The sequence below is a fragment of the Amblyraja radiata genome, chromosome 6 (assembly GCF_010909765.2).
Source record: "Amblyraja radiata isolate CabotCenter1 chromosome 6, sAmbRad1.1.pri, whole genome shotgun sequence".
NCBI classification, from domain to species: domain Eukaryota; kingdom Metazoa; phylum Chordata; class Chondrichthyes; order Rajiformes; family Rajidae; genus Amblyraja; species Amblyraja radiata.
The window spans coordinates 87,465,141-87,478,514 of NC_045961.1; the positions used below are offsets into that span (position 1 = coordinate 87,465,141).

General features: G+C 49.3%; 1 protein-coding gene across 1 annotated transcript in view; it reads left to right on the plus strand.

Annotated features, from left to right (window-relative positions):
- gas6 (growth arrest specific 6) overlaps positions 1-13,374 on the plus strand; it is a 72,323-nt gene that overhangs the window by 32,856 nt on the left and 26,093 nt on the right. Inside the window, exons 11-15 of the mRNA XM_033023444.1 lie at positions 2,087-2,190; positions 5,519-5,728; positions 6,599-6,756; positions 10,989-11,013; positions 12,678-12,740. Coding sequence (XP_032879335.1) covers positions 2,087-2,190; positions 5,519-5,728; positions 6,599-6,756; positions 10,989-11,013; positions 12,678-12,740 — 560 coding nt within the window. The remainder of the gene's footprint in view (positions 1-2,086; positions 2,191-5,518; positions 5,729-6,598; positions 6,757-10,988; positions 11,014-12,677; positions 12,741-13,374) is intronic.

Consider the following 13,374-nt stretch of genomic DNA (forward strand, 5'->3'; position numbering starts at 1 on the left):
AGTGATAGGTGGATACAGGTGAGGGGGGTCTTTGTTTGGCAGATGGGTGGAATAAGACCAGAGATGAAAAGAAGACAAAAGGAGAGAAGAGGCACAAAATGTGAAGCTAGAGGAAGAGATATAGGTGGAAGGGGATAGGGGGAGGGGAAACAGAAGGGAGGGTGGGATGAGTGTGCATCCAAGTGAGGCACAGGGAAGAGAGGGAGAAACAGGGCCAGGGGTGTTGTCGGGTAGGAACATTGAATTCTCCAATTTCAGGTTAACCTTATCTTCTGTGTTTGTTTTCCATCCATGCCCCTCCCTCCTTTCAATTCACCGCTCGTGAAAGTTTTCCACTATCTTAGTACACATGATAATAATAAACAACTATCAACACTAGTCCTCCCATTTTTCTGGCCTTTTTCATAACCCCCTTCAGACCCCATCAAACATTTGTCCCTCTCGCCTCCTGCATATATCAGATAGATAAGGCGCCCAAAAAGGCTTTAGGCACATTGGCCATCATCAGTATAGAGTATAGAAGTTGGGAGGTCATGTTGCAGTTGTATAAGACGTAGCTGAGACCACATCTAGAATATTGTGTTCGGTTCTGGGCACCATGTTATAGGAAAGATATTGTCAAACTTGAAAGGGTTCAGAGAAGATTATGGGGATGTTGCCAGGACCAAAGGGTGTGAGCTATAGAGAGAGGTAGAGTAGGCTGGGTCTCTATTCCATGCAGCACAGGAGGATGAGGGGTGATCTTATAGAGGTATACAAAATCATGAGAGGAATAGATCGGGTAAATGCACAGTCTCTTGCCCAGAGTAGGGGAATCGAGGACCAGAGGGCTTAGATTCAAGGTGAAGGGGAAAAGATTTAATAGGAATCTGAGGTGTGGTGGGTGAATGGAACAAGCTGCCAGATGAGGGAGTTGAGGCTGGGACTATCCCAACGTTTAAGAATTAGTTAGACAGGTACATGGACAGGCCAGGTTTGGAGGGATATGGACCAAGTGCAGGCAGGTTGGACGTGTAGCTGGGATATGTTGACCGGTGTGGGCAAGTTGGGCTGAAGGGCCAGTTTTCACACTGTATCACTCTATGACTCTGACCTGCTGTCCACATATTTCATCCACGTGGTTCTGATTCCATCTGCATCTCACCTCTCCTCTAACGGTTCACATTATCACCTTCTTTATTGATCAGATTCCAGCACTGGCAGCCTTTGTGTTCCTGCATGTCATTCTCCTGCACCTGTCTTCACCTTCACCCTCTCCTACCTGGCTCCATCTGATCATTAAACCTCACCCCTTGTCAGTCCACCAACCACCTATTGTTCACATTCAAGTTCAAGTTCGAGTTTATTGTCATGTGTCCCTGATAGGACAATGAAATTATTGCTTTGCTTCAGCTCACAGAACATAGTAGGCATTTACTACAAAACAGATCAGTGTGTCCATATACCATAATATAAATATATACACACATGAATAAATAAACTGATAAAGTGCAAATAACAGATAATGGGTTATTGATAATCAGAGTTTTGTCCGAGCCAGGTTTAATAGACTGATGGCTGTGGGGAAGTAGCTATTCCTGAACCTGGCTATTGCAGTCTTCAGGCTCCTGTACCTTCTACCTGAAGGTAGCAGGGAAATGAGTGTGTGGCCAGGATGGTGTGGGTCTTTGAGGCAGCCTTTTTGAGGCAGCGACTGCGATAGATCCCCTCGATGGAAGGGAGGTCAGAGCCGATGATGGACTGGACAGTGTTTACTGCTTTTTGTAGTCTTTTCATCTCCAGGGCACTCAAGTTGCCGAACCAAGCCACGATGCAACCGGTCAGCATGCTCTCTACTGTGCACCTGTAGAAGTTAGAGTCCCCCTCTCCCTCTGCTCTTTATACCAGCTACCTTCCCTCTCCACTCTCACTCCTAATGCAGGAACTCAACCCAAAATGTTGAAAATTCCTTCCCCCGCAAATGGTCAAAGGGAGAACGTGCAAACTCTGCACATATAGTGCGGGCGGTCAGGATTAAACCGGTCACTAGAGCTGTGGTTCTGCTGCATAATCTGTGCTAACCAGAAACTCCCTAATTTAGACCCAGTGAAGATGAAGGACCAATAATATGTTTACAGATCAGGATAGGGTGTGACTTGGAGGGGACGCAGCAGAGGATGCAGTTCCCCATTTGGTTGCTGCCCTTGGAAGGTGTGGGTTTGGGAGGCGCAGCTTGAGAAGCAGAGAGCTGCAGATGCAATGAAGAAGGTGAGTGTGCAGCCGGAAACCTAGCACGCACATTGGGGGAACATCCAGTCTGACCATCGCCTGCTGTTCACTGTTGTTGCCCCCAGAACTGGTCGCCCTCCATCGAGAGGACCCTGGGTGCCCAACCAGACAGCTGCTTCGAGAGACGTCATGGGAGTTGTGGAGGAATTCACTGATCTCTGCCAAGGGGAGGGGTGGGGGCAGCTGGATGGAAAAGTCTCTACATGGCCATGGTGCCTGCCAGTCAGCCTTCCCAGTCCATCGGCTTTTCAAGCGCAGTCACTTGCTAAAAACACAGCAACCAGTTTCCACTCGGCAGCATCTCCAGAGGACAGGAAGGTAAATCTGTTCTGCACGGTTGGCGAAGGGATAAATAAATGAAGGTTCCTGGGATTTTCCCAACCGCAGACTCACCCATTACTTTGCTGTTTGTGGGTGTGATGGCAGCCACAGTGGCTCAATTCCGTGGCCCAAGTTCCAGATTCCAGAGATCAAATCCTACCTCCAACCTCAGGCAATGGAGCATTTTAAATTAATTCAGTCGACAATGCTGACCACAAAATCTACCGGATTCAGTGAAATAAAGAAAACAGGAAATGCTGGGTATACTAAGCAGGGAGGGCAACATTTGTGAAAGGGAAATGTTTCAGGTTGAAGACTCACTGTCTGAACTGGGAAGGAGAGAAGAAGTTTGTTCTAGTGGATTCTTTGATCACCTGGAGAAGAAACTAATCCTTACATGATTTTGACTGATACAGGATTCCTCACCGTGATAGATACAACATGCTGGAGTAACTCAGCAGATCAGGCAGCATCTCTGGAGAAATAAGGGATAGGTGAGGTTTCGGGTAGGAACCCTTCTTCAGTCTGACCCGAAAAGTCACCATCTTTTTTTTTTCTCCAGAGATGCTGCCTGACCCGCTGAGTTACTACAGAAACTTGCGTTAAATCTATGGTATAAACCAGCACCTGCTGTTCTTAGTCTCTACTCCTCACCACAAGATTAGTTCTGAAATGGTACACAAAAAAGCTGGAGAAACTCAGCGGGTGCAGCAGCATTATGGAGCGAAGGAAATAAGCAACGTTTCGGGCCGAAACCCTTCTTCAGACTGATAGGGGGTGGCGGGGAGAAGGAAGGAAAAAGGAGGAGGAGGAGGAGCCCGAGGGCTGAGGGATGGGAGGAGAAAGCCCGAGGGCTGAGGAAGGGGAGGAGACAGCAAGGGCTAACAAAATTGGGAGAATTCAATGTTCATGCCCGCAGGATGCAGACTCCCCAAGCAGAATATGAGGTGCTGTTCCTCCAATTTCTGGTGTTGCTCACTCTGGCCATGGAGGAGACCCAGGACAGAGAGGTCGGACGGGGAATGGGAGGGGGAGTTGAAGTGCTGAGCCACCGGGAGTTCAGGTAGGTTATTGCGGACCGAGCGGAGGTGTTCGGCGAAACGATCGCCCATACTCCGCTTAGTCTCACCGATGTAGATCAGCTGACATCTAGAGCAGTGGATGCAGTAGATGAGGTTGGAGGAGATACAGGTGAACCTCTGTCGTACCTGGAACGACTGCTTGGGTCCTTGAATGGTGTCGAGGGGGGAGGTAAAGGGACAGGTGTTGCATTTCTTGCGGTTGCAACGGAAAGTGCCCGGGGAGGGGGTGGTACGGGAGGGAAGGGAAGAATTGACAAGGGAGTTTCGGAGGGAGCGGTCTTTGCGGAAGGCAGACATGGGGGAGATGGGAAGATGTGGCGAGTGGTGGGGTCACGTTGGAGGTGGCAAAACTGACGGAGGATTATTTGTTGTATGTGACGGCTGGTGGGGTGAAAGGTGAGGACCAGGGGGACTCTGCCCTGCTCCCAGGATTAGTTCTGAAATGTTGTTTGCAGTGATTTGGTCTTCTTCTCATCGAGTCCACACACAAGATTAGAAGTTGTTCAGCCAGAGTTGAACACATTTCTCGGCATTAGATTTAGATTAGATTAGATTAGATTCCTTTATTGTCATTCAGACCTTTCGGTCTGAACGAAATTATGTTGCCTGCAGTCATACACAGAACCAATAAAAACAAAACATACAATCAACACAAATTAAACATCCACCACAGTGATTCACCAAGCACATCCTCACTGTGATGGAGGCAAAGTCTTAGTCTCCGATACAATGGTGTCTGTCCTGTCGTTTCTTGTGCGTGGTGGTGGAAAGTTTGGTGGAAACAGGGCAGCGATGTGAATGCTCTTTCCTTGACCCCAGTGAATTGGTAAACTGCCACAAACCACCTTCTCAAGAATCAATTAGGAGTGGGCCTACAAACTGAGCTCCAGATCACAACCACTGATTCAATTGCGCCCTTCCCTGGGGTTGTCTCAAAGCATGGGTGAAGTAGGTAAACGTGAACGTTTTGTGGAGTGTACAGTTTGTTTTCTAATTGCCAAAAGTAATCTTTATTCAGAATTTAAAAATATACACAGAACAAGAATCCACGCTGTATCTCTAAACTAAACCAAACTGTGCAAAAACTCTTCTGACATTCTCAGCATATATTTTACCCTCCCCCACAGTCTTCCACACTCTGTCCAGCCTGTAGCAAGGTTTCCCGATGCAAGGCGGCCAAGTTATGAATCTTAGATGACTCTTTTCAGCAAGGGGTGCAAACTATGGCCGTGAGAATTAATTACAGGAACACCACAGTAAAACCCCCCAATGTATTTCACAGCACTCTGAGACATTAGGATCTTTGATTAGGACCAGCCGGCAAACACAGTCCAGGGAGGAAGGTTTAGGCAAATAGTTTGTTGACATAGGCGGAGAAATTCAAGCGGAGGGAATTTCTGATGAGGGACTGAGGGACAGAGGAGTGTTAATGTGTGGGAGGGGTAGAGAGGTGAGTGGGGAGGGGAGGACATAGAAAATATGTGCAGGAGTAGGCCATTCGGCCCTTCGAGCCTGCACAGCCATTCAATATGATCATGGCTGATCATCCAACTCAGTATCCTGTACCTGCCTTCTCTCCATACCCCCTGATCCCTTTAGCCACAAGGGCCACATCATATAGAGGGGGAGGGTATGACAGGGAGAGGTAGGAGATAGAGGGGCGGTGGAAAAGAGGGGGAGAAGGAGAATAATAGGGGTGGGGAAGAGGTAATGTGGTAGGGGAGAGGGGTGGAGGAAGGGGTAATGCAGAGGGGAAAAGGGAGAGGGGTGTGTGTGGATGAGGTGAAGGATGGTGAGGGAGAGGTGGAACAAGTGGAGATGGAGAGGGCGGGGGTGGGAAGTTTTAGAGGAGCATGGGGGAGGTGAGAAGGGGAGGGCTCGGCTGGTGGGGTGGGCGGGCAAACAAGATCGGATCGGCGCGGCCCTGGTAGAGTCGCTGCCCCGCTCTCTGCCTCGGGTTGTGAGTGAGTCTGCTCTGGGAATCTCTCGGTCCGCAGGGATGCTCGGCGTCCCGGTCCTGCTGCTGCTGCTGCTCGGCGCCCCGTCCACCAGGCAATGTGAGCCGCTGCTTCTCCTCCACCCGACCCTATCGCGCTCCCTCCCTCCTTTGTCTCACCTCTCCTCCCGCCCGCCTTCGCTCTCTCACCACCTTCCTGAAACCGTCCTCCTTCGCTCCCACTTGTCCCCCTCTCACTTCCCGCTCTCCTTACCCTAACTTTCTCCCCTCTGCGACCCTCTTAGTCCCCTCTCTCCCTTCCCCTCTCACTTCTTCACCCTTCCTCTCACTCTCCAGCCACATTTCCCATTCTCGCATTCCCCCTTCCAACCTTCTCTTCCCCTCTCTCCCCCCACCCTCCTCTTCCCTCTCCCACCACTCTCTTCTCACTCCCACCCTCCTCTCGCCCCTCCCACCTCTCTTCCCCTCCCACCCCTCTCTTTCCCCTCCCTCCCCCTCTCTTTCCCCTCCCTCCCCCTCTCTTTCCCCTCCCTCCCCCTCTCTTTCCCCTCCCTCCCCCTCTCTTTCCCCTCCCTCCCCCTCTCTTTCCCCTCTCCTTCCTCTCCCACCCCTCTCTTTCCCCTCCCTCTCCTCCCTCCCACCCTCTTTCCCCTCCCTCCCCCTCTCTTTCCCCTCCCTCCCCCTCTCTTTCCCCTCCCTCCCCCTCTCTTTCCCCTCCCACCCCTCTCTTCCTCCTCCCACCCATCTCTTCCCTATCCCACCTCTCCCTCTTCTTCTAGCTCCCTCCCTACTACTCGATTTTATTACCCCTCTCACCATCCCTCTCATCCTCTCTCTTCCTTCATCCGCCCTCTCACCATCACTCGCTTCCTTCACCCTCTAACCCTCTCCCACCTCTTTCCCACTTCCTTGTCTCCCGCCTCCCATGTCTTGTCTCTTCCCTTCTCTCTCTCTCTCTCTCTCCCTGCAGTTGTGTCCCAGAGATCTGCCTCCAGCTTCCTGTCCAGGATCCGGAGAGCGAACCATGTCTTCGAGGAGACGCGCCAGGGCCACTTGGAGCGGGAGTGTGTGGAGGAGTTTTGCAACATGGAGGAAGCTCGGGAGGTCTTTGAGAATGACCCAGAAACGGTAGGACTCTAGCTGGTGAAAGGGAGGGCAGGGGGACTTAGCAGAGAGGAGGAGGGCAGATGCTGGCTTGATGTTGACTGTCCTTTACCTCCCACCCCCTCCTTCCAGGGGCTGCAGACCATGTTCATCCCCCTTGGATTAGAGTAACAGGGGGTTGTGGTTGCTCAGCATCCATTGATGGGAATAGAAAGGTAAAGATGAGCTTGGTGGATTATGGACTTGATGGGCCGAATGGCCTGGTGGGAGTATGGACTTGATGGGCCGAATGGCCTGTTGGGAGTATGGGCTTGAGGGGCCGAATGTCCTGATGGGAGTATGGGCTTGATGGGCCGAATGGGCTGGTGGGAGTATGGGCTTGAGGGGCCGAATGGCCTGGTGGGAGTATGGGCTTGATGGGCCGAATGTTCAATGGTTCAATAATGCTTTATTGGTTACATGTGTAACTGCACAGTGAAATTCTTTCAGCATATATCACACATGCAGGCGCCTCTATGTTTTGGCGCCATTTCCAAAGTCCGACCGGCCCGCGCGCTCGAAGTATTGGAGCGGTTCCCATGAACTGATGGCCCTCTACTTGTCCGGCCATCTGTGTGTCCTGGGGGTGCCTCCTGCAGCTGACCTTGAAAGCGCTGGAGGCGTTAACCTGGTTCACCCTCCTACAGGCCCTTGCTCTTCCAATTTGATGTCTCCAGCTCCTTCCTGGCCCTAATGAAGTATGGGCTTGAAGGGTTGAATATCCTGATGGGGTATGGGCTTGAAGGGCCGAATGGCCTGTTGGAGTATGCTTTTGATGGGTTGAATGTCCTGGTTGAGTATGGGCTTGATGGGCCAAATGTCCTGATGGGAGTATGGGCTTGAAGGGCTGAATGGCCTGACGCCAGATATTGATGCCAGTGTATTTGAATTTCCGCTGCAGCAAGTGGCAACTTCCAGAGATTCACATCGGCCCTCAGTTTCCATCACTGGCATCTGCCTTAATTTAATTAAAATATTTCCTCTCATTACTCAATCCACAAGCTATGATGAGACCATTAGATTCTGTATTGGAGAGTGAGCCAGTGGTTGGGGAGCTCAGGGGAACATAGTGCCAGATACTGTAGGGTGGAGTGTTTGGGGTATAGGGAGAGGGATTTGGGGGAGTGTGTATGTGCGCTGTTTCCCTGGGGCTGGATCCTAAACTTGCATCACTACCATAGGCAGGTTGAGCATATCCATAAATATTAAAGTACCCTGGTTTGATTCAGACACATGTCTTTAGCTAAGGGGCCAATGTTGGTCCAGAGCCAGGGCCTTCCGGGAGAGAGTGGAAACTAATATCAGGATTCATGCAGGATCTCGACCCAAAATGTTGACACCACTGTCCCCTCCCACCCCCTCACAGATGCAGTTTGACCCTCACAGTTTCTCCAGCAGATTTGTGTTTGTTTTGCTATTACACCAGAGTTCCAGCATCTGCAATATCTGTGTATCGCCACGTTGTATCGTCAACTTGTTCTTAATCAGGGACTGTTGCAGCTGCTGCATATTGATCTGGGGGCAACATCGTGGTGCAGCGGTAGAGTTGCTGAATTACCGCGCTAGAGACCAGAGTTCAATCCTGATTACAGGTGCTGACTGTACGGAGTTTGCACGCTCTCCCGGTGACCATGGGGGTCTTGTCCCACATCCCAAAGACATACAGGTTTGTCGGTTGGTTGACTTCGGTAAAAATTGTAAATTGTCCCTAGTGTGTAGGATAGAGCTAATAGAAACATAGAAAATAGGTGCAGGAGGAGGCCATTCGGCCCTTCGAGCCAGCACCGCCATTCATTGTGATCATGGCTGATCGTCCCTTATCAATAACCCGTGCCTGCCTTCTCCCCATATCCCTTGATTCCACTAGTCCCAAGAGCTCTTATCTAACTCTCTCTTAAATCCATCCAGAGACTTGGCCTCCACTGCCCTCTGTGGCAGGGAATTCCATAAATTCACAACTCTCTGGGTGAAAAAGTTTTTTCTCACCTCAGTCTTAAATTACCTCCCCTTTATTCTAAGACTGTGGCCCCTGGTTCTGGACTCGCCCAACATTGGGAACATTTTTCCTGCATCTAACTTGTCCAGTCCTTTTATAATTTTATATGTTTCTATAAGATCACCCCCTCATCCTTCTAAACTCCAGTGAATACAAGCCTAGTCTTTTCAATCTTTCCTCATATGACAGTCCCGCCATCCCAGGGATCAATCTCGTGAACCTACGCTGCACTGTTTCAATCACAAGGATGTCCTTCCTCAAATTATGGGGATCGCTGGTCGGTGCGGACTCGGTGGGCCGAAGGGCCTGTTTCCACGCTGTATCTAAATGAAACTAAACTAAATGTGTGAAGGGAATCGCCCCTTGTTCAGAACCGCTTCTTTTGATTCTGCAGTCCAGATGTGGGTCTTGACCCGAAACATCGACCGTCTCTCTGCCTCCACAGACGCTGCCTGGCCCGCTGATCTCATCCAGCATTGTTATTTTGGCTCCGTGTTCCAGCATTTGCAGTCTCTTGCGTCTCAACAAAATCACTCTCTATAATATTTCATTTATTCACTAAGCGACAGCTAGAATTGGTGCCCTGACCGCGGGTGAATTCCTGGCGCGGCGATGCCTTGGAATGTGTGAATGGATAACTCACCAGATGAGCGAGACAATCGTTCATCGTTGGATTACAGTGACTCAGGATAATTGCAAAAGTTTAAAATATCACAAGGAAAAGTACTGCAAGAGCGGGAAAACTGGGGGAAAAAGAACAGAATCTGGAAATATTCAGCAGGTCAGGCAGCATCTGAGGAGAGAGAAACGATCAGAATTACAGACTGTGTGGGTGTTCCCTGGGCTCTGGTTTCCCCTCACACTACAAAGACGCACAGATATGTCGTTTAATTGACTTTGGTAAAATTGTAAATGGTCCCAAGTGTGTGTAGGATAGTGTTAGTGTACGGGGTGATCACTGGTCGGCACAGACTCAGTGGGCCGAAGAGCCTGTATCTCTAAAGTAAATCGACTAAAAAAAGTTGTGATACTGTTGGATCACAGGTTCTGTTGGATCACAGGTGCTTGTGCCCCTGTCTGGGTGATAACTGTGCTGCCTCAGTGGGAGCAACTGCTGAGTTCAATGGAGCCATTGGCCTGGAATGGCAGGATCCCAGAGTTGTTGGCTGCAGCCCACGTTATCAAACCTTTAGGTGTCAGCCAGTATCAGAAGCTTTCCTCCACCCTTGATCCGTTACCTCCTCCCCCTCTCGATCACTTCCCTCTCCCCTTCATCATTCACTGCCATGTCCAGTCAAATACCCTTCCCCCCCCCCCCCCCCCCCCTTCTCTCTCCCTGCTACCATTTCCCCCAATCCCTTGTCTTTGCCCTCTTCCCCCATTACTCCAAATTGACACAAAAGGATGGTTGACATTTCGGGTTGGAACCCTTTCTTCAAACTGAAAGTAGAGAGGAGGGAACTGGAGGTAAGAAAAGGCCAGAGGGGAGCAGTAAGAGAGAGTCTTGCAGGACTCCCGTCTGAGAGAGGAGAACCTCTTTAAAGTAGGCACACCTTGAGGTGATTACTGATAACTCCATCTTATTCCACTCTTTCTTCCTTCCCAATGAAGACCTTCCTTCTCCTCTTTCCTCTCCATACTTGTACCAGCTATACAACCAGAAAAAGCCAAGCATGGGACCAGGGTAGCACTACACTGTGGAAGAGGTGGTACTGAGGGAGCACTGTACTATAGGAGAGGCAACTGAGGGAGTGCTGCAATGACATTCGGATGAAGCATTAATCCAAGTTTCCGTTGACCCTTTGGAGTGAACGTAAAAAAAATGTTTTTAAAATTGTCGGCAACAAGCTCGGAAAACAAATTCCTGGGATTTCTCAGTGTGCTGTGGCCAATTTTATTAATCGAGGAATATCATTAAAGCACATTTTTCTGATCAATACCACCGAGCTGCTTGTGTGGCATCCCACTGCACACACCTCCTCTGTCCCTTTTTCATGAGCAGGACAGTGACTAAACCTTCAAAGTATTTGCTTTTTTGACAAGCCTTTGGGTTGTTGAGGTGTTACGGCAACACACATGGCTTTTTGTGTGTGCATGATGTGAGCGGGAGCCAGGGAATGCCATGTAATTCACACTATTGGCTGAACTCTGCATGAAACATGAACATTGTGATTATCGCCGGACACTTGCATCTGAACTGGATCTTTCCTTCTCTCCGCAGAATTACTTTTACCCAAAGTACCGGGGTGAGTAGTGCCTTTGTACTGAGTGAAGATTCCCGTGTTGTGCTGCTTTCTTGGACATTTGTCAGTAGTTTTGCAATTTCATGTCTTAGCTCCGATTAACTGTAAACATTCTTTCATTTTCCGGTCAGTGGAAGTTATGTTTTTTATGGCAGGGAACTGATCCTGATTTGCCCAGACTTTCTCCAGCACAGGCAGCTTAACCTCTACCTAAGCGGTCTGCCACTATATGAATCCTTGTGGATCGGTACAGTGGGGAACTGAGGATAATTCCACTTTCCCAGGACTAGCCAAATACTGCTGGCAGGGAACATACCAGAGGAATCATTGTAGAGGTTGATGTTAAATTGACTGACCATTTGGTGTTGGTCCCATAGCATCCTTTTCCCACCCCTCACAATCTACCCCATTTATTACTCTCTCCATTTAGTGTATCCAATGTCCTCTTAAACCCGTCTGTTCAGCCCCCAAGCCCTCCCTCTGGCAGAGAGTTGTATGTTTTCCCCAGCAGCCTCTCCCCACCCTGCTCCGTCTACCCCACCTTATTCCTCTCCCCTCATGTGTTTATCTAATATCCTCACATCCATCTATTCATCCCCAAAACTGTCCCTACGGCAGAAGGTTCTCTGTTCTCCACCCCCCCCCCCCTCTCTGGGTTCCCAGTCAGATATATAGAAACATAGAAAAATAGGTGCAGGAGTAGGCCATTCGGCCCATCGAGCCTGCACCGCCATTCATAATCATGGCTGATCATCCAACAGTATCCTGTACCTGCCTTCTCTCCATACCCCCTGATACCTTTAGCCACAAGGGCCACATCTAACTCCTTCTTAAATATAGCCAATGAACTGGCCTCAACTACCTTCTGTGGCAGAGAATTCCAGAGATTCACCACTCTCTGTGTGAAAAATGTTTTTCTCATCTCGGTCCTAAAAGATTTCCCCCTTATCCTTAAACTGTGACCCCTTGTTCTGGACTACCCCAACACCAGGAACATTCTTCCTGCATCTAGCCTGTCCAACCCCTTAAGAATTTTGCAAGTTTCTATAAGATCCCCCCCCCCTCAATCTTCTAAATTCTAGTCGGTACAAACCGAGTCTATCCGGTGGTGACTAGTTCTGGTTTCTACTGTAGATGGGAGGGTTCACTTTAAGCATCCCTTTACTCTCAGAGTTTGCCAGCCCTGTCCATTTACCCTTGCTTATCTCCACAGGGTCCCTCTCTCTTCACCTCTACTGTTATCACCACTTCCAGGTGAACGGACTCTTTGGGTGACAGTCCCTCATTAATCCCGAACCCTTCTGATCTTACCCTTGCTGTTGAGTGATGTGCAGCATTCGTCCTTCCTGTCACTGTCTGGCTGTGAGTTTCGATGTACTGTATATCCTGTTCCCTCATCCCTCATTCCCTATTCTACTGTTGTCCTTAACCTTGGTTACTTCCCTCCCCTTCCCAGAATAAGGTCCAGGCATTTGCAAAATGCCACATATTTTTGATTCTCTGCTTGGACGGTGTGTCGCGACATGAATCATACATTTGTAAATTATTGTGGATGTTGGGTTGGTAGGTAAGAGGGGAATAAATGGTTGCAAGAGGCTATTTGTACTGCTGACCATATAGAGAACTGTGCTTGCTCAGTAACTCCGGCCTCTTGTGCTCATCTACAGATTGCCTCTCACGATATGGACCAAACAATAGGAAGAACCCAGACCTGGTGACTTGTGTTCACAGTGAGTGAATCTTTGTCATTGTTATGGCAAGATGAACATTAATTTCCTGCACATTCTGATCAGTTTCTGGACTACTCCTGGACTTACAGACAGTGTGGGGTAATAGGAAGTTTGTGTTTGCCCAGTGGATTTTACACCCGTGCAGGGTGAACCAGGGTAGGCATGATTGTAGTCAAGTCAAGTCAAGTTTATTTGTCACATAGACATACGAGATGTGCAGTGAAATGAAAGTGGCAATGCTCGCGGACTTTTGTGCAAAAGACAAACAACCAAACAACCAAACAAACTATAAACACAATCATAACACACATATTCTTTTGCATAATAAGTAATGGAAGGAAAAACGTTCAGTAGAGCTAGTCCCTGGTGAGATAGGCGTTTACAGTCCGAATGGCCTCTGGGAAGAAACTCCTTCTCAACCTCTCCGTTCTCACCGCATGGCAACGGAGGCGTTTGCCTGACCGTAGCAGTTGGAACAGTCCGTTGCAGGGGTGGAAGGGGTCTCTCATTTAGTTTAGTGATACAGCACGGAAACAGGGCCTTCGTCCCACTGAGTCCATGCCAAACTGTGATCCTCAATACACTAGCACTATCCTACACACTAGGGACAATTTACTATTTTTACCAAAGCCAA